Genomic DNA, 23,577 nt, shown 5'->3' with positions numbered 1-23,577 from the left:
TTGCCGCAAGACAAGTAAAAAGACTTTGGGCTTAACGTTAGCGCTAGCTTGTGTGCTTCCGTGCCCAGAATATTAAAAAAAAGTGGATTTCTGGATGTTCCTGAAATTATTGATCAGAGTGATAGGAATCCAACTACTTATATTTATCTCTACTTTTAAAATAATAATAAAAAAACATATTGATAAACCACAACATGTTAAAGTGAAGCTTTCATCTCTTGTTCATGTGCTTTGAAAACAAGATTTCCCCTGATTTTGGGGAAAAAGGATTGAGATTGGTCAGTCTTTTGAAGTGGGCGTGGTTAAATCAGGATGTAGAGTGATTTATGCATCTGTTTTACTCTACATTTAATCGCTTAATGTTTTCCAAAATCACATAATTTCTCCATTTTTACCTTTTTTGGGAGATGAGAGATAAGATGAGTTTGAGCTTTTTCAGGAAGCAAAACATTTTCTGGTCAAACTAAACTTACTGTTTGCGGTCCTTACCCCAAATAGAAAATGTGATCTGTCATCTCAGGAGTTGAACCAGCTTTAAATCCAAGTTGAGCCAGAATTCAACCATTACTAAATGTGAAATCTAACGCTGAATTTCCACTGGTCCATCAGTTAATTTACATCGACTCCCCTCCCCCCGTGATCCCAGAGGAGTGGTTTGTCCTGTTACCCCCGTGTTGAGTAGTTCGTCCCGCTCTCTTCTCTCATCCAACACTCAGATGATCAAACTCCATGCCTTCTCCTTCCTAACTGGGTCCTTGTTAACGTGCGTTAGCGCGTGAGCACGTCACTGTAAATATGAAATTAAGTCTTAAAAAGTTTTATTTTGAAAGTACAACAGAAACCCGGACCTATTTCCGGTTCCTTGGCTTTTTTGCCGCAAAATTGATGCGTCAACAGATTGGAAATGGACCACCTGCGTAAAGCTTGTGAATTAGTAAATGACAAATGGACTTAACACCCACTTCTGTCATGATATTATTGCTGTAGTTTAAGATTTTCATGTTACAAACTGACCAATGAGATGCCTCAATAAGAGTAAACGTTTGATTGACAGATAAGACCAAGCCTGCTTTCAGTGGAAGGGGGTGTGGCCTTCTAACATGCTAGCTCCTGAATGGAGAGCGTTGTTGCCATAGAAATGTAGACGGACCAATCACAGCTCGTCTGGGACCAATGAGGCATTTTCTATGCGATTCGTCACGTTAGACATTATACAGTCAACGGGAGGGAAGGCAGACATGACGAAGGCAATGTAAACGTTCTGATTGGTTAAAGAACGTTAAATTTAGTTTTAATGCTACGGGGACGAACCACAGTGGAAATCAGGCTTCAGATTGATCAAAAACGGGAAGAATAAACTAAATAATCCTTTCATATAGGAAGGGTTTGGGCGACCACTATGCCACCTGTTGAATGTGCTGCTGTTCTCCCACAAAAGAGATTTGAAGAATTGGGCACCAAAAGGAAAGGCAGAGCGCTTCCCTCTCCTTTCTCTTTCTGTCTTCTAATAAGGGTTAAACCCTCTCAGCTCCCTCTGAGCAGCACAGAATAATTAATTCAGTGATTAATATCCCGGTCTCCAGCGGTAATGCCTACATGGAATCTCAAATAGAAAAAGCGAGGCATGTTGTTTTTTTTCCCCTCTTGGACTCCCTCTCGCCTGGACCTGCTGCTGCTCCTGTCAGGGCCGACATGCCGATGCAAACATCCCGGCACCTGCCTGCCGCTCTGCGCAGGTGTGATGCGTCACGTCTGTTCCAGGTGTCGCCTCTTCTCTGCCAGATGGATTACCTTTGTCTCCTCGGCTGAGTCACGCCGTCGCTGTCGGGGATGGGCCTGATTGGCGCTGATGAGTTCAGACTGTTCCGACGCCGACGGCTGATTTCCTGATGAGGCGTAGCTTTCCATTGAAGTTCTGCGTTTGGGCTCAAATAAAAAACAGGAAAATGACTCTGCTAATATTCTATCAATGCCACGCCACTGAACTCCTTTGTTGTGCAGCTGCACGTCTTCGTCTCATGTCAGCAGTGGATTCTTCGGGTTCGTCACATTTTTCCCACTCCGATGGTCGCTGCCAGAAGCTCTGGTTGGCTCTTGACGCAGCAGTGGCCGGTCGCCTCAAAGTCCGGCACAAATGAAACGTCTTTGATAGTTGTGGCGTCTGCGGTTCATGAGGCGGTGGTCTTCCCAAACGGACAGATGGGGTTGCTGGTTCAACATCACATTAGGGGCACCGTTCTGCTTCAGACCTTTGATGTGACCACTTGGTTCTTTTCAATCCTATAAATTGTTTATAGATTTTTTTTTAGATGAGATGTTTGTGGAAACCTGGAAGAAAAAGAAAATCTCAGGATTAAAAATGGATCTTTAAACATAAAAAAGTATTTTTTACATGAACACATATGATTAGATGGATCAACTTTATTTATCCCACAAAGGGGAGATAAAAAAAGACATCCACGAATACAAATGGCAAAAAAGAAGTGGCAGTTAGAGAGGATAAAGTGAATTTAAACAAAAATAAATAAGTAAAAATACACAGCAAAAGAAACCGTTAAAGAACAAAAAAAACAACAACAACTGCAACAGTTTGTACATAAATAAGTAAATAAATAAGTGAATGAAAAGAAAAGAAAGAACACCCATGGGTCCGTAGTGTGTCACTGTAACACGGTGTTGGACAGTCTGATGGCTGTGGGGAGGAATGACCTGCAGGATCTCCTTCTTGCCCTGTGGGGGCGACAGTCTGGTGCTGAAGGAGCTGGTCAGCGCCTCTACAGTTTGGTGCGGGGGTAGGAGGGGGTATCCGTGATAGATGTTAGCTTAGCCAACATCCTCCTGTGGCTGGTCTGGAGCTGTGAGTTGTTGGGGAGGTTCCTTTGTTTCAGATTATCTAAACAAAATCAGCATCTCAGTCCATCTAAATACTTTCATGAATTAAAATTAAATATTTTTAGCATTTATCTTTTTTTTATTTCAAAATATGCACAAATTTGACTGAAAAAAGATGAACTAAAAGTGGCACGCCTCAGTCCCATATTTCTAAGATAAAATTCATGACTCCGCCCACTACGTGTCACTAAATTGTGTTGTTTTTTAAACATTCATTTTTCTCTCAATACACAATGAAAAAAAATTAGCGCAAACTTTAATCCAATAGTTCACTCTAAAAACGAAATGTATGACTCCGCCTACTTCACAATATCACTCAACTGGTGTAATTTCTAGATCTTTTTTCTGTTTTTTCTTTATTCAAATTTTGTATAAAAGTGTTCAAATAAATGTCCAAAATTTAGCACAAACCCTAAAATCATTTTTTTTCTTTGAAATATATATGACTCCGCCGACTTTATTATGTCAGCAATTGCTTTATATTGTAAACCAGTTTATTTTTCTTTGTTTATTCTTTCAAAATATACATAAATGTATCTCTGAATATCAAAATAAGGTTGCATTTAAAGCTCCACCGACTTAATGTCACTAAACTGACCTAAATTGTATTTTTTGCTTGTTCTTTCCTTTCAAATTTGCACAAATATCACTCACTGAATATTAAAATAGTACGTTTCCCACCTTAAAACCTTAACCTGCATAGTTTCTTTAAATAAAATGTATGACTTCGCCCACTACACTGTTACTAAACTGGTGTACATGGTAAATGATTCAAGTACACACAACTTAGACTCTCTGAATATCAAAATAAGCTGAGTAAACGTGGCACGCCGTGGCCCCCTAGCATAGGATTTAATTCATAACTCCCCCCATTACTCCGTTTTACTAAACTGTTTCATTTTCACTTTATTCTTTGTAGTTTGTTTTATAGAACGACAAATGTGACTGAATATCAAAATAAGTTTACCAAATGTGCCACACCTAAGGCCCATTTTCCTAAAAATGTCAAGTATAACTCCGCCCACTATATGATGTCATTAAACTCTGTAAATTGTTAAAAAAAATTGCATTTCTTTCAGTTTTTTCCTTTTAAAATATGCACCAATTTGACTCCATGAATATTAAAAATAAATATATAAAACACCCTACCACTGTTTCCAAAAATAATATGAATGACTCCGCCCACTAAATGATGTCACGTAGATATAAGCACTAGACATGGTTGTAGTAGGTTTAGGGGATGTCATCTGGACTTGGTTTTTAAAGTTAGAAGACGTTTCGCCTCTTATCCATGAGGCTTTGTCAATTCTGAATTAGCTGGTCTAAGAGCTGGTATATATGCATTCTTGGGGGAGGAGTCAGACCTGAAACTGGAGGTATTGTCCACTTAGCCTACATGGTTTTGGGTCGTTAATAGTCCTTTGTCCTCAGCTGGGGGTTGGGGAGCCAGTGACCCACTCTCCAAATTGGTCCTCTCTTTCAGCAGTTAACAACTCAGGTGGAACTGGTTTGGTTTGTTTAGGTTTCAAAACACTGCCGTAGATGGATGGAAGAATAAACCTGAGACCACCATCCTTATTAAGAGAAGGTTTATCCTTCTTGACAAAGATGGCTTCTTTCACTCCTCGTTCAAACCATCCTTTCTCTCTGGCTAGAATTCGGACTTCACTGTCCTCGAAAGAGTAGATGGTATACAGCTTTTAATGCATCAACAACCAAACCTAAGAAGATAACAGTGACTAAACTATTTTAGGGATAATTATTAAAAACGGTGGAACTGTTTATTAAAGCTGGATTCCTGTTTTGCTTCAATAAGATGCTAAAGGCTGGAGGCTTCGCTCTTATCTAATCACTTCAGTTGTGCCACGTGACTTCTGTTCTGGGGACCAAATCCTATTTTTTCCTCTAAAACGGTTTGCAGCTTTCCGGGGCTGAAGTGGAATAATCTCCACTTTCTCAAGTGGCTGCTAACTGGAAAAAAAGGGAAATCTGTGGGGAAGTTGGTGTTTATTTTTAACTTTGCTGCAACCAAATGAAACGCAGAGAAAAAGATGGCGATGTTGTGGGTTTTTGTGTGATTATTCTGCAGAAGAAAAAAAATAAAAAAGCTCTCAAAGCTTTGACGGAAAGGTGATTTTACCCTGAAAGCATTACGGGGTTTGAATTTCAGTTACTCGTGGCTGCAGAGGAGCAGCGGACATGAAACGGAGCTGCAGACGAGGAGTGACAGTTTTCCCGTCATAAATAAGTCAGACAGGCCCCAGGTATCAATGAGAGCAGCTCCTCATTTACTCTGCGGAAGGATGCTGCTCTCCTGCTGTCATCACCGTCTCCGTTTCATCTCCTTTTCCCGCTAAAAACCAGATCTTCTGGTCACCAAATCATCCAAACTTCTTTTCCACATCTCCAAAGACTTCAAAGCTTCAGTGTACTTTACATTTAATCCTGATATGAGATTTGCTTTGCTTTCATGCTTATTATCTTTAAATTTTTATCCGAGCCCCTTGTGTGTATTTTTTTTTTCCTTTCCAAAGACGCTCCATTTTTGGAGTCTTTAAATGGAAAAAAAAACATTTTCCGTCCTGCATGACCCGATCATAAAAAAGGCTGTATTTCATATGCTGACTGTTCCAAGAGCTCTTTGAAGATCTGAAGATTTTAAATCCCAAACGACCTTTTTGGTGGCTGCCGACTGTCGGATTGAAGTGTAGAGTCTATTTTTTTGACACTTCAAATCATGAAAGGATGTAATTTAGGTTATTTTTTAATGAAGCTACTGTTGATTTAAACAGCAAATCCTACCTGCATGAGTTCAACTCAACAAATGTGCAGCAAAAACGTCCGAGCTTCGCAAGTTTTTACTATTTAAAAACCTCCAGTATGTAACCACAACACTCAAGTTTTATGCAACATTAACATTTCACATTTCACAGTTATGAAACCAGCAGGCAGAAACTATCAACGACATTTTTACCTAAAACCTAAAAGTGAAACAGAGAAAAGATAAGTTTTCCTCCCAAAAAGCCGAGTTTATCTGGGAATCTTCGCGTTTACTGACAGGCTTCAGACGATCAATGAATAGTAGAGAACAAGCAACCTTATTGTACTAAATATTAAGGCAAATATCCCAAACAGTTTCTGTCCACAAAATCTGACATGAGCATGACTGAGCAGCATTTAGAATAAACTTGAAGATCGGAGCAGAAGAAAATGTGACGAGTAAACCTTAACAATAACAGACACATTTGACACATAAACGGGTTTGAACGAAGTATGTCTGCACAATCAGGGCGTTTAGTCAGAATTCAGGGGAAAATTAAAGTTTGCATATCACTGTACCTGAAGTTCTGCTTTCGAGACATAAGGGGGGATTCATGCTAAACCGGTAAAAGAGCAGCGATTTCTCCTGGTCCGGCTTGTTTTGACCAAGAACCGTCCATCCTCAGCACAGATGCTACCCTTTTACCCCCATCCAGCAGGGGGAGATATGCGCTCTCTTCATTGGTTAACCCAGAGTTTTTAACCAGAGATCATCATATAATTGTCTTAACCCTGGTGAACCCAAGAACAATGTGCTATTTTGTGTTTATTTGTTGTTAATTTTGGGCAGGGAAGGGTCCACAATCAATAAAGCACATAAAAATTGGGTGTGCAAAATTATTCAGCCCCCTTAAGTTAATGCTTTGTAGCGCCACCTTTTGCTGTGATTCCAGCTGTGAGTCTCTTAGGGTTTGTCTCTATCAGTTTTGCACATGGAGAGACTGAAAGTTTTGTCCATTCCTCCCTGAAAACAGCTGGAGCTCCGTGAGGTTGGATGGAGAGCGTTTGTGAACAGTTTTCAGTTCTTCCCACAGATACTCCATTGGATTCAGGTCTGGACTTTGACTTGGCCGTTCTAACAGCTGGATATGTTTCTTTGTGAACCATTCCATTGTAGATTTAGAGCTTTAGTTTTGGATCGTTGTTTTGTTGGAAGACGAATCTCCATCCCAGTCTCAGCTCTTTTGCAGACTCCATCAGGGATTTTCTTCCAGAAAAAGATGGCTCCATCCATCTTCCCATCAATTCTAACCATCCTCCCTGCTGAAAAAAAGCAGGCCCAAACCATGTTGCTGCCACCACCATGTTTGACAGTGGGGCTGGTGTGTTCAGGGTGAGTTGGATTTCTGTTTCATATTACCAGAGCTCCTCCTTCCACATGTTTGGCGTGTCTCCCAGGTGGCTTGTGGGTAACTTTAAACGACACCTTTAATGGATATCTTCAAGAAATGCCTTTCTTCTTGCCACTCTGGCCAGATTTGTGCAGTATACGACTGAATGTTGTCCTATGGACAGACTCTCCCACCTCAGCTTAAGATCTCTGCAGGTCATCCAGAGTCATCTAGGGGCCTTTTGGCTGCATCTCTGATCAGTCTTTTCCCTGTTTGAGCTGAAAGTTTAGACGGACGGCCGGGTCTTTGTAGATTGGCAGTGGTCTGATACCCTTTCCATTTCAATATTATCGCTTGCACAGTTCTCCTTGGGATGTTCAAAGCTTGGGAAATCTTTTTGGATCCAAATCTGGCTTTAAACTTCTCTACAACAGTATCTCGGACCTGCCTGGTGTGGTCCTTGTTCTTCATGATGCTCTCTGCGCTTTAACCCTTGTGCTATGCTATGGGGTCCAGATGACCCCACCCTTGACGTGTTCTCCCTGCCATGACAAAGGTGGATAAAGGTGGAAAGATTTCATGTAATCCATGGACACCAGTGAAGATCACAAATCATTGAAGAAAAAAGGTTCAGAGCACTGTCTAGTGGGTCTAGATGACCCAGCTCCCAATGTTAAAGTGCCTAGGATAGCATAAGGGTTACACAACTTTGAAATACCCAATACATTTCGTTCCTGTTTCATGATTGTGTCCCACTTGTTGTCGATTCTTCACCAAAAATTACAGTTTTATATCTTTGTCTTTGTAGCCTGAAATGTGGCAACGGGTTGAAAATGTCAAGGGGGGGGGGGGGGGGGGGGTACTTTCGTAAGGCACTGTGTACGAAAGACTTTGAGTCGTATAATTTCAGCCGGACACAAAACAATCAATTTGTAAATAGTTACTGCGAATTAAAAGGACGCCATCCATACATCACTACCAACTCTGAGTCCCTGATAGGTCAAAGTTCAACCGGATTTAACTGAAAACGCGTGTTCAAAACGGACTTGGCAACACGTAAATGCGGAAGCCCCAAGCGTGCGTTGACGCACGATGACATAAACGTGAACGTGCGTCGCCGAGGCCAGTGTGATTGTAGCATGACCCAAGTTCTGTCCATCGTCATCCATCATTCAAACCGGATCAATCGCTGTTATTGAGCAGGTTTGAATGATGTACTTTTAGGCGACGATAGGTTTCACTGTGGACGGGTCGCCGGGCTGTCACAGTCTGTCCATCCTCTGTGCGGCCATTGCTGTAAACTGAAACCCAACACTTCCACAAACCAGCAAGGTCATGTTGAAAACTCAATGAAACGAATGAGAAATGAGGAAGAATCTGGTCGCAGTGATCTTAAGCTGAGGATTTTTAATAAAAACATTATTTTTTTAGGGTTTTCTTTACAACCACGCAGAGAAAAGCCCTGACACGGCCCGAGTTAATAAAAATACCGCCCCTCCCCCACCGCCAGTATTTACTGCAGACCCGTCAGACAGCAGCGCGTCACTGTGGATCAGAGTCAGGCCTATCATCCGCCTCGCACATCCCTCCCAAAATGTCTTGCCGATTCCTCATAAATTGAGACGGAACCAGCTGCGGCGGCAGGAAGGCAAAGAAAACAAAAAATCGGCGACTCCTCCCGCCTTTTTGGTCGCCGCTTTACTGTTAAACGAGCGAGAGGAAAGAGCGGCGAGGCGAGCGGAAGAATCATTTGTATTCAAATCCGGAGCTGATACATCAATAAGTCCATTTCATGGGCCAACTTCCCCAAGTGTGATGGAGACACGCTCTGCTGCCAAGCTGCTTCAACCGCTGCAGGCGCCTGCGCAGACGGAGGAGGCTCGGCCTCGGCGCTTAGCCGCCTGAGTCCTGAAGAGGATTTTCCTTTAGTTTGGTGGAAAGTTGGTTTGGATAATCAGTAGTTTGAGCTCTGAGCCTCCAGGAGGAGCAGAGTTCTCGGAGCTAATGGATGTTTTGTTTTTTTAAACTGACCAACCTAGAAAACACAGACGGCTGCAAATCCTGGACATTAGAAGTGGATGGAGGAGGTGGGTGTGGGAGGGTGGTGCTGTACCCTCTGCTGTTCGATTCTCACCAAAGGGAGATCTTGTTTGTTCTCCTCAATGCAGCATTTACAGTTTAGGATTCTCCTCACGACCTTCTGCTGCTCCAGCTATCCGTCTCCCCTGAGCGAGAAACGCAGAAAACGGGGACAGAGGAGAGCCAGCGGCTCCTTTTATTCCTCCAGGGGAACATTTAAAATACAAAAAAAAAACAAAAAAATTAAAGATGGGAGGGGGGACATTATGCAGCTTTTTCTCAAAAAAAAATAAATAAACTGGTCAACATGATGGTTTATTTTCTGAGGCAGTCTCTAAACAGAGTCAAAAGCAGATTTTTTTTTAACCTTTAGCAGTGTCACAGCGCCACCTTGTGGTTTATCTGCAGTAGTGGCCATCTAATAAATCCTTCCAGTCGTCGTTGGATTTGACAGCATCAGCGTCCTGACTTCCTCTTTTATCCCACACTCCTCTCTTCTCCATCCTTCCTTTCCTTGTAATTTCTCCTGCACTTTGACCGTCCTACAAGATCGTTATCGGGGCGAATTGTGGGTGGAGTGTGGTGGTTCTTCACCCTCATCATCATCTCATCCTACACGGCCAACTTGGCCGCTTTCCTCACCGTGGAGAGGATGGTCTCCCCCATCGAGAGCGCCGAGGACCTCGCCAAGCAGACCGACATCGCTTACGGCACCTTGGACTCTGGCTCCACCAAAGAGTTCTTCAGGGTGAGTTGGAGAAGACTCCGTGAAGGCTTAGCCACGTTTCATGAAGGCTTTCTGTCAGCATGCGCCCGTTTTCTCTGCTGGTGAATGTCATCATCTTCAGGTTTTTCTAGCTTTTCAGAACAACTCCAGCATGAAAACGCTCAGATTTGTGTTCATGGAGAAGAAAATGCACATTTCTGAAGGACTGTGTAACATTTTTCAAACAATATATATATTATAATATATAATATATGTATATATTAGTTAAACAGTAAAAAGTCATAAGACGCAATAAATTAAAAGCCACAACAATAAAAGACAGAAGAAGAAAATAAAACTAAAATTTTCCTCAATATTTGCAGCAAAATATGGCTTTAAATGTCACTAACTACATTTCTCCATCAAAAAACAAAGTGTGCAGAATTTTAATTTAAATATTTTCAGAGGACTTCTAGCGGGTTTATAGCCCAATACGGTCACAATTGTTCAAAGAGAATAGCAGCTCCAACGATAAAGGGTTAATAAGGGCATCCTAAGTGGCCAGTACCCCAAAGAAAGTACATTTAATATTTATTTCGGAAATAGTATCCAGATACGTCACAAATACCACACTGACAAACGTTTTAACGCAAGAAAAATGTCAAAAATTTGAAGTGAAAGACTTTAAAGACATTAGTATACACATTTTATTTAAAGCTTACATTTTAGAGACCTTAAAAAGAATTTAAATTAAAACTGGAAAGACGCATAGCTGGATTTGAAATTGATGTCTTTGTATTGTGCATGGATGTTTTTTTTTCTTTACTTTTGACCCCCACAGCGGTCCAAAATCGCTGTTTACGAGAAGATGTGGGGATACATGAAGTCAGCCGAACCCACGGTCTTCACCAAGACCACAGCGGAGGGCGTGGCGCGGGTCCGCAAGTCCAAAGGGAAATACGCCTTCCTGCTGGAGTCCACCATGAACGAGTACACAGAGCAGCGGAAACCCTGCGACACTATGAAAGTGGGAGGCAACTTGGACTCCAAAGGCTACGGAGTAGCCACACCCAAGGGTTCACAGTTAAGGTGGGTGGAATAGTGTAACAATATGTTCTACGTGTTGTTATGGTATTCCACCTTCCCTGGTGTGCCGCCTTTCTCTTTCTCTGCTTGGCGAGGGCGGGTGGGCGGGCGGGCGGGGCGGTTTCCACGTTCCAGAGCAGCTTGTAGGCAGCAGTGTTGGTTGCATGCTTGTACTGTTACGTTGTCATCAAGCAGGGGTGGTTTTTATTTCATTCTCTTCTCCTTACAGATCTCCACACCAGGTAATTTCTGTGCTTGTGCTTGTGCTTGTTTGGTCAAAGAATGGCATGCTGGAGGCTTCAGAGAGAAATGTTCTTAAAGGATGATCTGCATTTCATGAACAGAATGTTATTCGGATGAAAAATTTTACGTTTTTTTCTTTGCAGATGACTTGTTCTTTACTTGCCACTAAGACCAGGAGTTTTGGGAGTCATGTGAATGCTCAGTCCTTGGCGACACTGCCAGACTCTGTCACTAAAACGGAGGAATTTACAGACCTGCCAAACGAAATAGTGACATTACAGCAGGGAGCTGCACTTTCAGTCACACCAATCGATCAAAGCCTGCCAGCAAGGTCTCCACTGAAGGGAACGGATAAATATTCTGCAGGCAAAGCCGTGAAGGTGTTTGTGTGTTTGCTCACCAACACTGTTACACAACAGCAGCTCTGCTTGAAAGAAATGTTAATGCCTTGTTATCATTGATCTTATGTAATTAGAATGCACTGGAAACTAGAGGCGAGTGCTAATTTTACTTCCACGAACCAGCAGACTAATTCGCTCCAAATAAGCAAATATATTACAACGTGTTTCCAAGAGTTTCTCTGCTTAATGAGGCCACAGCAGGACTGAATTACAAGCAAGTGTAGCCTCCATATAGATGTGTTACTGTAAAAGACTCAACCAGTCCTTCACTTCACACAGAAAACTGCCCTTTTCCTCTAATTAAATACCACAAAAAAGGAAAAATATAAGAATACAATAGTTTTAACATGCTGTTTAGATTACTGATTGCTAAAAATAAATAAACTAAAACCCTCGAAATAAAAAAAATGTATAGAAACTTTAAAAATACATCGAAGTACTACTGATTTGTGTAATGACGTTCTTAATTGAACATGGAAAGTCGTGGCTAATGTTACTGACATTCCATCTCATGTCAACGTAGCTCCACTGAAATGAGATGGAACTGATCATGACATAGTGTCATAGTGTCAGTGACAAATGTGAAACCTTATGTTTGATGGCTAATACCACGCTAAAGCAGAAAAACAGAAGAAATCAGGACACTCCAGAAAAACGCCCAAAAAACAATAGAAGTCAGTTCAAGTAACCCATATTAATGGTAACAATGATGCTCATCCTTGATAGTTAAAGACTAAAACACTGGAGAGCAAAAGAAAAGTAACACATTTAATGCTAAAAAAAAAAAAGAGTACATTTTGGCTAAAAAGCTGCTTTCACACTGAACGCGATTTGTCAGCAGTTTCAGCGTTGAGTCAATATACAGATGAGGTCAGGGAGGCGTGTTAGGGTGCAGCGGTCAAGCGGTGGTGCGTTTTGGGCATCATGGGGCAATGTTTCCAGAGTTCAAACAGCGGGAACTTTAGCAAAGAACTCATGTTGCATCAGCCAATCAGAAACCTTGGCCCGTGACGTGTTGGTGTCCAAAGCCAACATGGAGGAGAAGCTAAGTGTTCGAACTCCTCCCAAGCTTTACGATTTGATTGACAGAAATCTTTTGATGGTAGCTCCTCCCACACGCTGCAGGAGCGTTAAGTTTAGGTTGGATCATTTTTGCACTGCGCCAAAAAGTCATGCAGAATGCTAATATAACTGTTAGCTTAGAAATGCTGAATTGAATTACTTCAAATTAAGGGCCCAAGGCTAACAATTCAGAAAGTTTTAATATTTCATGAAATCCAAATGCTCCATAGGATAACTAGATAAATTAATTTAAAACAAAATAATAATAAAAAATAGTTTTTTTATAGTTTGTCATGTAGCTTAATAAAAGACAGCCTAAAAAAAGGATCAACGATGATTACAATAAATGTAGGAAACTAAATTGGCTTATTGTTGAGCAAGAAAATGAAAAATTATTTCAAGTTTTTTTTTAAGTTTTAATGAGGTTAAAATAGTTTAGGGTCAGATTTTCCAGTCAAACATGTTTTAATTATGATAATGAAATGAAAATATCAAAATTATTTAGAAATAGACCATTACTATACTTATAATTTGATATATAACATAAAATTACTGACCTTTACATTTGAAAAAATAAAAAATAAAAAAAACTGCCAGATAATTAAAGGAAACAGCTTAGCATAATTTTTTAGCATAAGTATGGCATCAAAAGAAATGAAATGTGTAGTAAATAAGAGTAAAATACTGCAGAAGGGCAAACAGCAAATACTGTAATTGTCATGCTTCTGAATACAAATTATGCAACAGGTTATTAAAATGGTATTTAAGGATCAATATTTTACATTTAATTTGCCTTACAGCTACAAAAAGGCTGGTGAGGAATAACTAATTTGTGGCTTTAAAGGCAACATTTTTATACTTGGAATCAAAGATGTTGAGAGTGGAAATGCTGCGTCAGGCTGGTGCCAGTTTCCCGGCGCTGCTTTTGGCCAGAGGGAGTCTCTGACAGATCATGGTAGTTCTGTCCTCCAGGCCGTGTTGTCTTTAGGATTATCGTTTTCTGTCAGCCACTCGTCTGGATATCAGCGAGAAAACACACCAGCAGCACGGAGAGCTGGCAGCCGGTCGGAGCTGCTCCTTCACATGGCTCCACCGTCAATAAGACCGGCTTGAGCTGAAATACTGGCTGTGTTTTCTGATTCGAATCTGCTCACAGTGAATGTCTTATTTCATAAATATTATTCATAATGAACAAATATTAAAAGGATCAAAATGCACGCCAAAGCTAATCTCTCTCCTGAGGCACAAGCGACGGATTTATAGCAGCATTCAGAAAATAACCGACACAAAGATGAAGAAAAAAACTTTTTACAAAGAATCTTTTCCATAAAAATCATTCAGCTTACACAAAATATACTGTTTGTTTAGGTTCAGAACAAAAAAGCAAAACTACTCTTTCTTTTTTTAAAGAACAGTCAGCGTTTCTGACTAAAACGATTACATTCACTTTATGTTTTCCTGATAACACAAGCCAAACACAAGAAGAAGAAATGTAATAATTCTGCCCTTAACAGAATTATTATTACATCTCTTTGCGTCACATTGAATCTGTTTAAAATAATGAGCTGATGGTTTAGTCAAGACGGACGCAGCAGTTAAGTCAGGTCTTTTTCAGGGATGCACAGTGGTGCAGTGGTTAGCCCCTCTGCTTCTCAGCAAGAAGGCCCCCGGTTCAAGTCCCGGTTGGGGCACCTGACCTGAGTTTGCATGTTCTCTAGAGACATCTTTATCCAAAACGTCATCCCACAGTGGATATAGATAGGTATAAATACATGGGTACTGATCAGTGCAGGGGAAGTTTTCCACATTCTTTGTATTTCTAACCTACTGTGCCTCAATCCAAATGTTTTTTTTCCTAAATCGATTCATTTAATTAGGCAATGATTTTACAATGGTATTAGTCAATTCGAGTAACCCTTGTGCTATCCTGTGGGGTCAAAATGACCATTGACATGTTCTCCCTACCATGACAAAGGTGGAGAGGATTTCATGTAATCCATGGACACCAGTGAAGATCACAAATCATTGAAGAAAAAAGGTTCAGAGCACTGTCTAGTGGGTCTAGATGACCCCACTCCCAACATTAAAGTGCCTAGGATAGCACAAGGGATAACAATTTCAGACAGTTTCATCTGGTTAGATTGTAGGAATATAAATTGATTCATTGATTAAATCGATTCCTTGCTACATCCTAATTAAGACGGAGGAAGCAGTAAAATCCAGTTTTTTCAATAAACAGACAAATCCCGTACACACTTGCATTCAGGGACAATTTAGAGTAACCTATGCAGCAGGATTTTGGGGACGGTGGGAGGAAACCGGAGAAAACCCACGCATGGGAGGACATGCAAACGTCCTCCAGGCAGGACTTGAACCACTGCGCTGCCGTGCAGCATCCTCGATGATTGACAAGTGAGGTGGCAATAAAATCCTCACTAATGGTTCACTAACTAAATCCAAACATTTTGTATTTCTACCAGAATAAACCTGTAACCTGAAATGACTTTGAAAATGACATCATTGGTCATCGTCCACGTTGCCTCGATGAGCGTTGCGTTCGGCGTGCATTTGGGTCAATGAATGGGATTAACGCATTTTTCCACCTTTCTCCCCCTCCCCCCCCTTGTCTTCCTTCCCTCTCAAATTGGACGGCACACTCACTCACCCCTCTCACCAAATATTTCTTATCGTTTTCAAGAAGTGCAGTTAACCTGGCAGTGTTAAAACTCAATGAGCAAGGCCTGTTGGACAAATTGAAAAACAAGTGGTGGTACGACAAAGGAGAGTGTGGCAGCGGAGGCGGTGGCGAGAAGGTTAGCCGCTATGTCGCTATGCCCATGTGACCATGATGTGGGTAAGAGGGAATTTTTTTGTTGGCAACAGGAGCATCTGCCGGGTCGATCCCCTAACGAAAACGCAACCGCCTGGGAACGGCGAGTTTCAGTCTCTACAGACGGAAGAGTACTGCCGAAGCACAAATATTTGCCGATAACCAGGTGGATGAGATCCAAATAGTATTCATGCAAAGTACTGCAGCCCGCATTGGCGCTGCAGTGGGTATCGAAGAGCCGATAGTTGTGTTTCGACAGTACCGGCCGCCGCAGTTGGTCGGACAAAGGTCCCGGCAGTATGCGCCTGTTCCAGAAAGCGATGCAGCCGGGGTCCCACCTGTATATGTCTGTTAGCTCCGCCCCCTCCCCTCCAAGAACCTCCCCAATAAATGAAGACGATAAACGAGCAAAGAGACATGTAGCTGCGGTGGGGCCCCTTTCTGGCTTCGTCACTTTGTGAAGAGTACCTAGCTGCTCTTGTTGGGATTCTTCTGACTGAATAACATAATATAACATGTCCTATGATGTTATTTATGTTATTTTCCCCCTACCCCGCCCTTCCCTGCCCCCCGCGATTTGAAGAACGCCCGTAAACCTTGCCGTATTGAAACTGAGTGAAGCAGGAGTCTTAGACAAACTGAAAAACAAATGGTGGTACGATAAAGGGGAGTGTGGACCCAAGGACTCTGGAAGTAAGGTCAGTCTCCACCAGCCTGGGAGCCTCCCCTCCTTTCTCAGTCTGTCTGCACATTTTTAGCAACACTTGTGTTAATATCACAACAGGCTGATAGCATGCACACACTCAAACAGGCGTGTTTAGCCCTCGGGGGAACAGCATGACCGACACGAAGGGCCGGTGGTCACGCTCACAATCTCGCACTGTTTGTCCCCAGAGATGCTCCTCAGGCGTACCCAGACCATCTCAGTGGCATCATTCCACCGCACTCTGACCGACACCGATGCGCCGGAGCGTGGAGTTGGCTTTGAAACCAAACCGCATGCCGGCTCCGCCTCGGCAGCGCCTCCTTAATTAGAGCCTCGCGGTGCAGGACACACGCGCCATCCGCTGCAAATGAGAGCGAGCGCGACGGACAGTCGTTTGTGGCAAAAGGCCACGCGCCGATCGCCCCTTCAGGCAGATGGACCGCGGACCTCAGAGGGGGCGGCCCCATTTATTTGAATAAACCGGGTCAGAGGTCTAATGTGAGAGTGGAAAAACAAGCAGCGCCGTTAACAAACGGAGGAAAGTTTAGAGGACAGAAGCGTTTTTCTCTGGGCGATTGCATCAGAACAGATGGTGCTGCCTCAAACATGAGGAAGCATCTCTCCTCAGGGACAAACAGCGGGAACAACAGCCCGAGGTTAGGACAGGTGAACGGAGGATTAGTGGTCAAGGTTTGACCTTCGAACTGACCGGATGGCTTAACAGAAACGTCAGCTCCAGGCACACGTGCAGCAAAACACACAGACACTTACAGACGCTTTTTAGAGGATTATCTGAAACATGTCAAGCTTTTGCTGAGAATCTGCGATACAAAGAGGACAAAGTCATACCGAACACAAAATGATATTTATATATATATTTATATATATATTCCTTAAACTCGGGTATGCAAGGCTTTAAAAATATATGTATGTATAAAGGTTTCATACTTTTTATATATTATTCTGCTTTTTTTAAAATATATTTTGTCTAAGGAAATATTATTGAACAAAGTTAATTGAACATCTTGGTACGATGTTTACTAATTAATCACAGGAGTTATGTTTTAAAAATAAGACAATCTGCGTAGTAGTCATCTTTGTTTTTTACAATAACTTTAGATATTTTGAGGCAACAAAACTCCTCAAAACAAACTTTATACAGTTGTTATAGACAGACGTGAACAATTTCACACTTTTCTCTCTTATTTAAATTCCCACTCCGATCATCTTTTGATCTGTTTTCCCAGTGGATTTTTAATTATCATGAAGCCATTTTTAGCAATATTTTGAAAACCTGTGTCGTAATTAGGACATAGTTTCTGCAGAGCGGCAAAAGTTCACTAGAAATTCCCCTCTGAGTTTTTGGCGGAGGAACCCTTTCCCTCACACTCAGAAATGCAGTTTTACGCTTAATTTTCTTTGTAAATGTCCTCCATCGTGAGAAAAATACTACAAGAACACCAAAAAACACCTTTTTCATTGGAGTGGGTCTTTAAACTCTCAAAGTTCAAACATTCAGAGAAAAATAAGTCCAAATTAATGGAAAACAAATAAAGGTTTGCCAACGATTCAGATGTAGATGTAGGAAACGCGACACGTAGGACAATGTGCTGTAGTAAAAAAATAGATACATAAAATTCCAAGGCTACAAAAGGTAACAAGGAAACGCAGTAATGACACTTTTTTTTGCGTAATTTAGTTAATTAAGTCATTAATCAGCTGATCAATGCATAAACAGCCATAGATTCAAAGAGCGCGTGTTATTTATTGTCACCGGCGACACCTCAGGTGTTAAAGATTAATGTAAGGATAATATGTGATGTATTCAATCATGTGATTGGATGATGGGGATAGTTCAGAAAACACATGAACTGGTGAAATTGCAACATCACAAAATCCTGGAAACGGACAAATGTGTGTTAGGAAAGACATTTACTTCACTAAAAAGAAAAACAGAAAAACGCCAGAAAGAAGCTTTTACCTTAAAAGTTATGGCAAGTTCAAAGCAACCAAAAAAGGCAACTGAAGCTTTGAGGCTTCAAGGCTTCAAACAGAAAACCGTTATGAGGTTTGGCTAAATGTCAACGTATAAAGATTTGAACTGTAACACGACACGAGTTGAATCAATGTTCACAACAAATTTACCAAGTGAGCTTCACCAGAAACACGACAACGAATGAGCTGAAATAAATGCACATAAAATGAAAACACTCTGGATTATTTAAGTCTAAATTATTCTTTAGATTTGGCTCCAACATCGCCACTAATTACGTTTTTGTAAATATTTATGAGCGACGGAGAATAATCAGAAGTAAATCACCTGTAGGGGGCGTGTCTTTGCGACCCGGCTAAAATCAGAACCACATATGGCGTAAACAGACGTTTGATTGGAGGTTTGACACTCGGATGTTTTTTGTGTTTGTGTGAACTCAGTTTGTCCTCTTGTCCCTACAGTGTGTTGTGTTTATGTGCCGTCTCTGCTAAACCACACGCTAACGTCTGTTTCCCCCCCCCCCACCGTCGAATGCAGGACAAGTCGTCCCAGGCCCTCAGCCTGAGCAACGTGGCTGGGGTCTTCTACATCCTGGTGGGGGGCCTGGGTCTAGCCATGCTGGTGGCCCTCATCGAGTTCTGCTACAAGTCCCGCAATGAGGCCAAGAGAATGAAGGTGGAGGTCCAGTCCCAATCCCAGACCCAACACCCCCATCACAGCCATTCCCGCCTTTGTTGCCCCAGCCGCTCAGGCAGCCCCCGCCAAAGCCCAGAGCCTAGCCAAAGCCCCGGGCCGAGCGCCAGCACCCACAACTTAGCGCCGTTTAGCGAGGCTTACGGGGGCTATTGCAGCGACGGGGACGCTAATAACATGTAGAGGGGCTTTTGGTAGGAGGTCCCAGTGAACATTTGCCCCCCCCCCCTTTGCTAGCGCTCAGACTGTAAGTGAAACCGGTCGCGTGGCTGTCGTACCTGCTCTGTGTGGTCATGTGACGTGCACATTTGAGCTTTTTCTCAGTGTGACAAGAAGCGCCAAGTCATCCTCAGGTGTGGTCGTCATACGTGATGCCGCGTCACTGTTCAGCACGTCCGGGAATTCTGGGTCTAAATGGGAAAATCAGTTAAATCAAATGGGAAGAAGAAAAGATTCCAACTTGAATATCCTGAAGTTTTATTTGAACTATTTCCAGATTACAGACAAAGACAACTGCAACGAGAGAGGAGAAAACCTGCCGGCTCTGTGTGAAAAAGTAATTGCCCCCCCCTGCTGTGACACCTTTGCTGACAACAGCAGCTTTTTTCATCTGGCAGCTGTGAAAGCTCGCCGTTCCCCACAATCACAGCGTTTACAGGTGAATCCTGCGGAGGTTTACTGCAGGCGCCGTCCTGTGAAGCCCATCGTTCAGTCCAGACCAGAACCCATCAAAAACTACCTTTTCTGTTTTTAAAAGCCATCATTTTAGCAAACATATCTTTGAATAATTTACAATTACTGGGGAAAAAAACATATCTGTTTTTTTATTTTTAGATTTTTCAATTTTTCGAACTTAGATGGTTCATGTAGACAAAGATCCGAATCTGGGTTTTAAATTTTAACTTGTTACCATCTTTTTGTTCAGTCATGCTAAAAATCAAAACAAAAATGATCAAACGTAATTAACCTTAACTACAAACCCTTTATTTTTTCAACTTGTAGCGGCGTTTGGATCTGGAGCCTCTGGCTTCAGTGTCCTGCAGCACTGGAAACGGAAAACCAACAGGAAGGAAAGAGGAAAAAATGTCTCTTTTAGTAACATGGAGCAGTGAGGAGGTGAAAGTGTTCAGTTCTAATCCATCTTACTGGTTTTCTACCTTATTGTTTGGAACATACAAACAACCCACTTCAGGAAAAAATAATGACATCACATGAAGAGAAACAGTAAAAAAAAATAACATCACAGGAAGAGAAACAGTAAAACAATGACCATCACAGGAAGAGAAACAGTAAAAAAAATGACATCACAGGAAGAGAAACAGTAAAATTAATGACATCACAGGAAGAGAAACAGTAAAAAAATGACATCACAGGAAGAGAAACAGTAAAAAAAATGAGATCACAGGAATAGAAACAGTAAAATTAATGACATCACAGGAAGAGAAACAGTAAAAAAATGAGATCACAGGAAGAGAAACAGTAAAAAAATGAGATCACAGGAAGAGAAACAGTAACAAAATGACATCACAGGAAGAGAAACAGTAAAAGAAATGACATCACAGGAAGAGATACAGTAAAAAAAATGACATCACAGGAAGAGATACAGTAAAAAATGACATCACAGGAAGAGAAACAGTAACAAAATGACATCACAGGAAGAGAAACAGTAAAAAAATGACATCACAAGAAGAGAAACAGTAAAAAAATGACATCACAAAAAGAGAAACAGTAAAAAAAATGACATCACAGGAAGAGAAACAGTAAAAGAAATGACATGACAGGAAGACATACAGTAAAAAAAACGACATCACAGGAAGAGATAAAGTAAAAAAATGACGTCACAGGAAGAGATACAGTAAAAAAAATGACATCACATGAAGAGAAACAGTAAAAAAACGACATCACAGGAAGAAAAACAGTAAAAAAATGACATCACATGAAGAGATGCAGTAAAAGAAATGACATCACAGGAAGAGAAACAGTAACAAAATGACATCACAGGAAGAGAAACAGTTAAAAAAATGACATCACAGGAAGAGAAACAGTAAAAAAATGAGATCACAGGAGGAGAAACAGTAAAAAAACGACATCACAGGAAGAGATACAGTAAAAAATGACATCACAGGAAGAGAAACAATAAAAAATGACATCACAGGAAGAGAAACAGTAAAAAAGAATGACATCACAGGAAGAGAAATATTGTGAAAATGAATCGTTGCCAAGGAAATCCCAAATTTTACTTTGGTCAATTCCTCTAAACATTACATAGACGTGTTTGTCACACACAGTCGACCAAAAAGTACAGAAAAGCTGCCATTTTGAAAAAAATATCTTCGCTCTGATCAGCGGGACAAAGTTGGAGGGGCGGAGCGATGGGTGTGTAGCAGCTGCTCAGCCAATGAGGGCGTGGCAGGGGGGATATGGGAGGGGGGGTTAGCTGCTTTTACGTCACTTTAATTAATTAATTAATTTCACTTTTTTCTTCTGCACAGCAAAGCAGAAAATGGTTCTGACCTCTGTGCCCTTTGAAACAGGACTTTTATTGTGAAAGTCTGCTCTTGACTCTCATTGGTGCGTCTTTGTGGCTTTTAAACTCGAAAATGACATCCAGGACTTTTGCAGCATTTATTCAAGAAAGTAGCAGGACTTTCTGATTCCACAAGGTCAAAAATACTTTAACAGAAAAGAAGGCGGAGAACAGCGGGGCGGGAAATTCCTTCTTCACGTCAGCAGAGCGGTCCGGACGGCCTTCTCCCTCTGGGTCAAAGGTCACACCCCCACATCAGATGATATATCTGTGTCCCATCCGCTTGATGTGTTGCCTAGTCGCCGTCCCTGTCCTCCGGCCGCAATATTTCTGTCATTTGTGGGTCTCCATGGGGCAGGCTATTGTCTGGAATGGCTCTGAAATGTGGTTTCTGTGTTCAGTTTGTGTGTCTGTGTTGACAAACGCAGCCGTCTATTTTCCTGATACTCTGAGGATAGATAAGGAAATTCACGTCATAAATTCATAGTTTGTTTTTTTTGAATACATTAATTTGACATGAATGTTTACGTAGGTTGTTATAAATGTGTTTGATCAGAACCTCCAGCTTAACCTAATTTATTAAAATGTTGATTCATTTTATGAGTTTATCCTTCATGTCACATTTAGAGACGAGTTTGAGAGTCTCCCGCGGTGGACAAATGTTTTTCTGCTGAAAACGACAAACATTTGGATGAATTCCAACGACAGCAAACCGATCCTGACTTGATGCTTTTTCTACCATTTTACGGTCATAACTGAACAAAATTAACCGAGAATCAAGGAAAAGAAAGAAAATCTCCCGACCAATGGAAGCAGAGGTGTTGAGCTGCGTTCACCCCCGGTGTGTGACGGCGTTCCAGAACCATGTAGCCTAGACGGTTTCTTTTTCTGTGACGTCTGCCGGTTCCCTCTGGGATTTTAAGACTTTTTAAATAATTTTATTCAGGCTTTTCACTCCAGCGAGCAGATCTAGTATTTAATTTGATTGTTTCTTTATGGTATTATATTGTTTAGTGATTTTATTTATGCTTGATTTTATGTTCAGCACTTTGGCTGCCTCTGCTTTTATTAGTGCTCTAAAAATAATAATTGGATCGATCGATTGATTGATTGATTCATTGATTGATTGATTGATTGGCCCACGGTGTTCACACTGGATGGTCGCTACCCGATGCTCGCATAGCTGCGAGGCTGAAATGTCACAGTGGTGCAAATCCTGCTTCAGACTCTTTCTTCAGGACGCCGAACCAAATCTGAGCCTCTGATTGGTCAAAGTTTGACCTGGTTTTCCTTTCAGCGCGCGTTCAACAGACAGTTCTGTACGTAGACGGGCCCGGAATCGCGTGGCGATGAAACGTGCATTTCCTTAGACTCTACGTTGCATGTGGGGGCTTGAACGCGCATTTCTGGGCCTGGAGTGAACGCAGCTCTAGGCCCCCGACACCTGAACAGCTGTTTTTTTTTTTTTTTTTTTTACAGACACTCAGAGATTTTGACGGCTTTTTCTCCTGTTTGTCCTCAGCTCACCTTCACAGAAGCCATGAGGAACAAGGCCCGTCTGTCCATCACGGGCAGCGTCGGGGAGAACGGCCGGGTGCTGACCCCCGACTGTCCAAAGGCCGTCCACACCGGGCCCCCCATCCGCCAGAGCTCCGGCCTGGCTCTGGTGTCCTCTGAGCTTCCTTGAAAACCAAAAACCTCTTAAGTGCCTTATCGCAAAAAAAATAATAAAAAATAAAAACCCAACACCACGGACAGAACCGAACCGGCAAGAACCAGAAGAACCGCAGAGGCAGGACTCAGACGTCGGGTCCAGAGGATCCGACGCTGGAGGAAGTTGTAGAAGACCTACTGGAGACAGGGGGGGGGGGACGATATCATGAGCCGACGACGACCAAAACTGTAGACTTGAAGCTCAAAACTGTGAATCTTTTGTAGGTCATGTGACTCCTGTGAGAAATGGAACCGCCATCACCACGGATCTCGAATCTGCGTTTGCTGGACTCGAGCAGCGTTCCAGAGACAACAATCGATATCAACGAGGGACACCGGGGGGCGCCGCAGCCCCGCGCCACAAAGACCCAACGGGGAGGGGGGGACATTTCTACTCAAAAAAGAAATCCAATCCATTCCTACTTATTATATGAGCAAACGTAGAAAACTGTGAAAAGAAGTAAATATGTATATTCAATGAAGAGGAATCTAGCT

General features: G+C 42.0%; 1 protein-coding gene and 1 long non-coding RNA gene across 6 annotated transcripts in view; one reads left to right on the top strand and one right to left on the bottom strand.

Moving 5' to 3' along the window:
• Nucleotides 1-23,147, top strand: part of LOC101175340 (glutamate receptor 4) — a 187,031-nt gene extending 163,884 nt beyond the window's left edge. Inside the window, exons 12-16 of one of the 5 annotated variants that reach the window (XR_002874661.2) lie at nt 9,672-9,870; nt 10,670-10,917; nt 16,034-16,148; nt 18,687-19,089; nt 22,892-23,110. Coding sequence is in view for 3 of the 5 variants with exons in the window: in XM_023962862.2 (XP_023818630.1) it covers nt 9,672-9,870; nt 10,670-10,917; nt 16,034-16,148; nt 18,687-18,824; nt 22,892-23,056 (865 nt within the window). In the remaining 2 variants the exon portion in view is untranslated. Of the gene's footprint in view, nt 1-9,671; nt 9,871-10,669; nt 10,918-15,318; nt 15,434-16,033; nt 16,149-18,686; nt 19,090-22,891 lie in introns of all 5 variants that reach the window. The other 4 variants (XR_002874660.2, XM_023962862.2, XM_023962861.2 and 1 more) reach the window with 4 other exon arrangements.
• On the bottom strand, nt 1,266-23,034 carry LOC144983709 (uncharacterized). Its single transcript, XR_013647471.1, has 3 exons — nt 22,897-23,034; nt 19,121-19,252; nt 1,266-2,328 (listed from the first exon to the last, which is right to left on the bottom strand). It is a non-coding gene; the product is annotated as an uncharacterized LOC144983709 (long non-coding RNA).
• Nucleotides 23,148-23,577: the final 430 nt, after the last annotated feature.

This window comes from Oryzias latipes, chromosome 14 (genome assembly GCF_053564925.1).
Source record: "Oryzias latipes strain Hd-rR chromosome 14, Olatipes_Hd-rR_3.1".
NCBI lineage: Eukaryota > Metazoa > Chordata > Actinopteri > Beloniformes > Adrianichthyidae > Oryzias > Oryzias latipes.
Note: the sequence above shows the minus strand (reverse complement) of the source record. Positions and strands in the feature narration are given on the sequence as shown.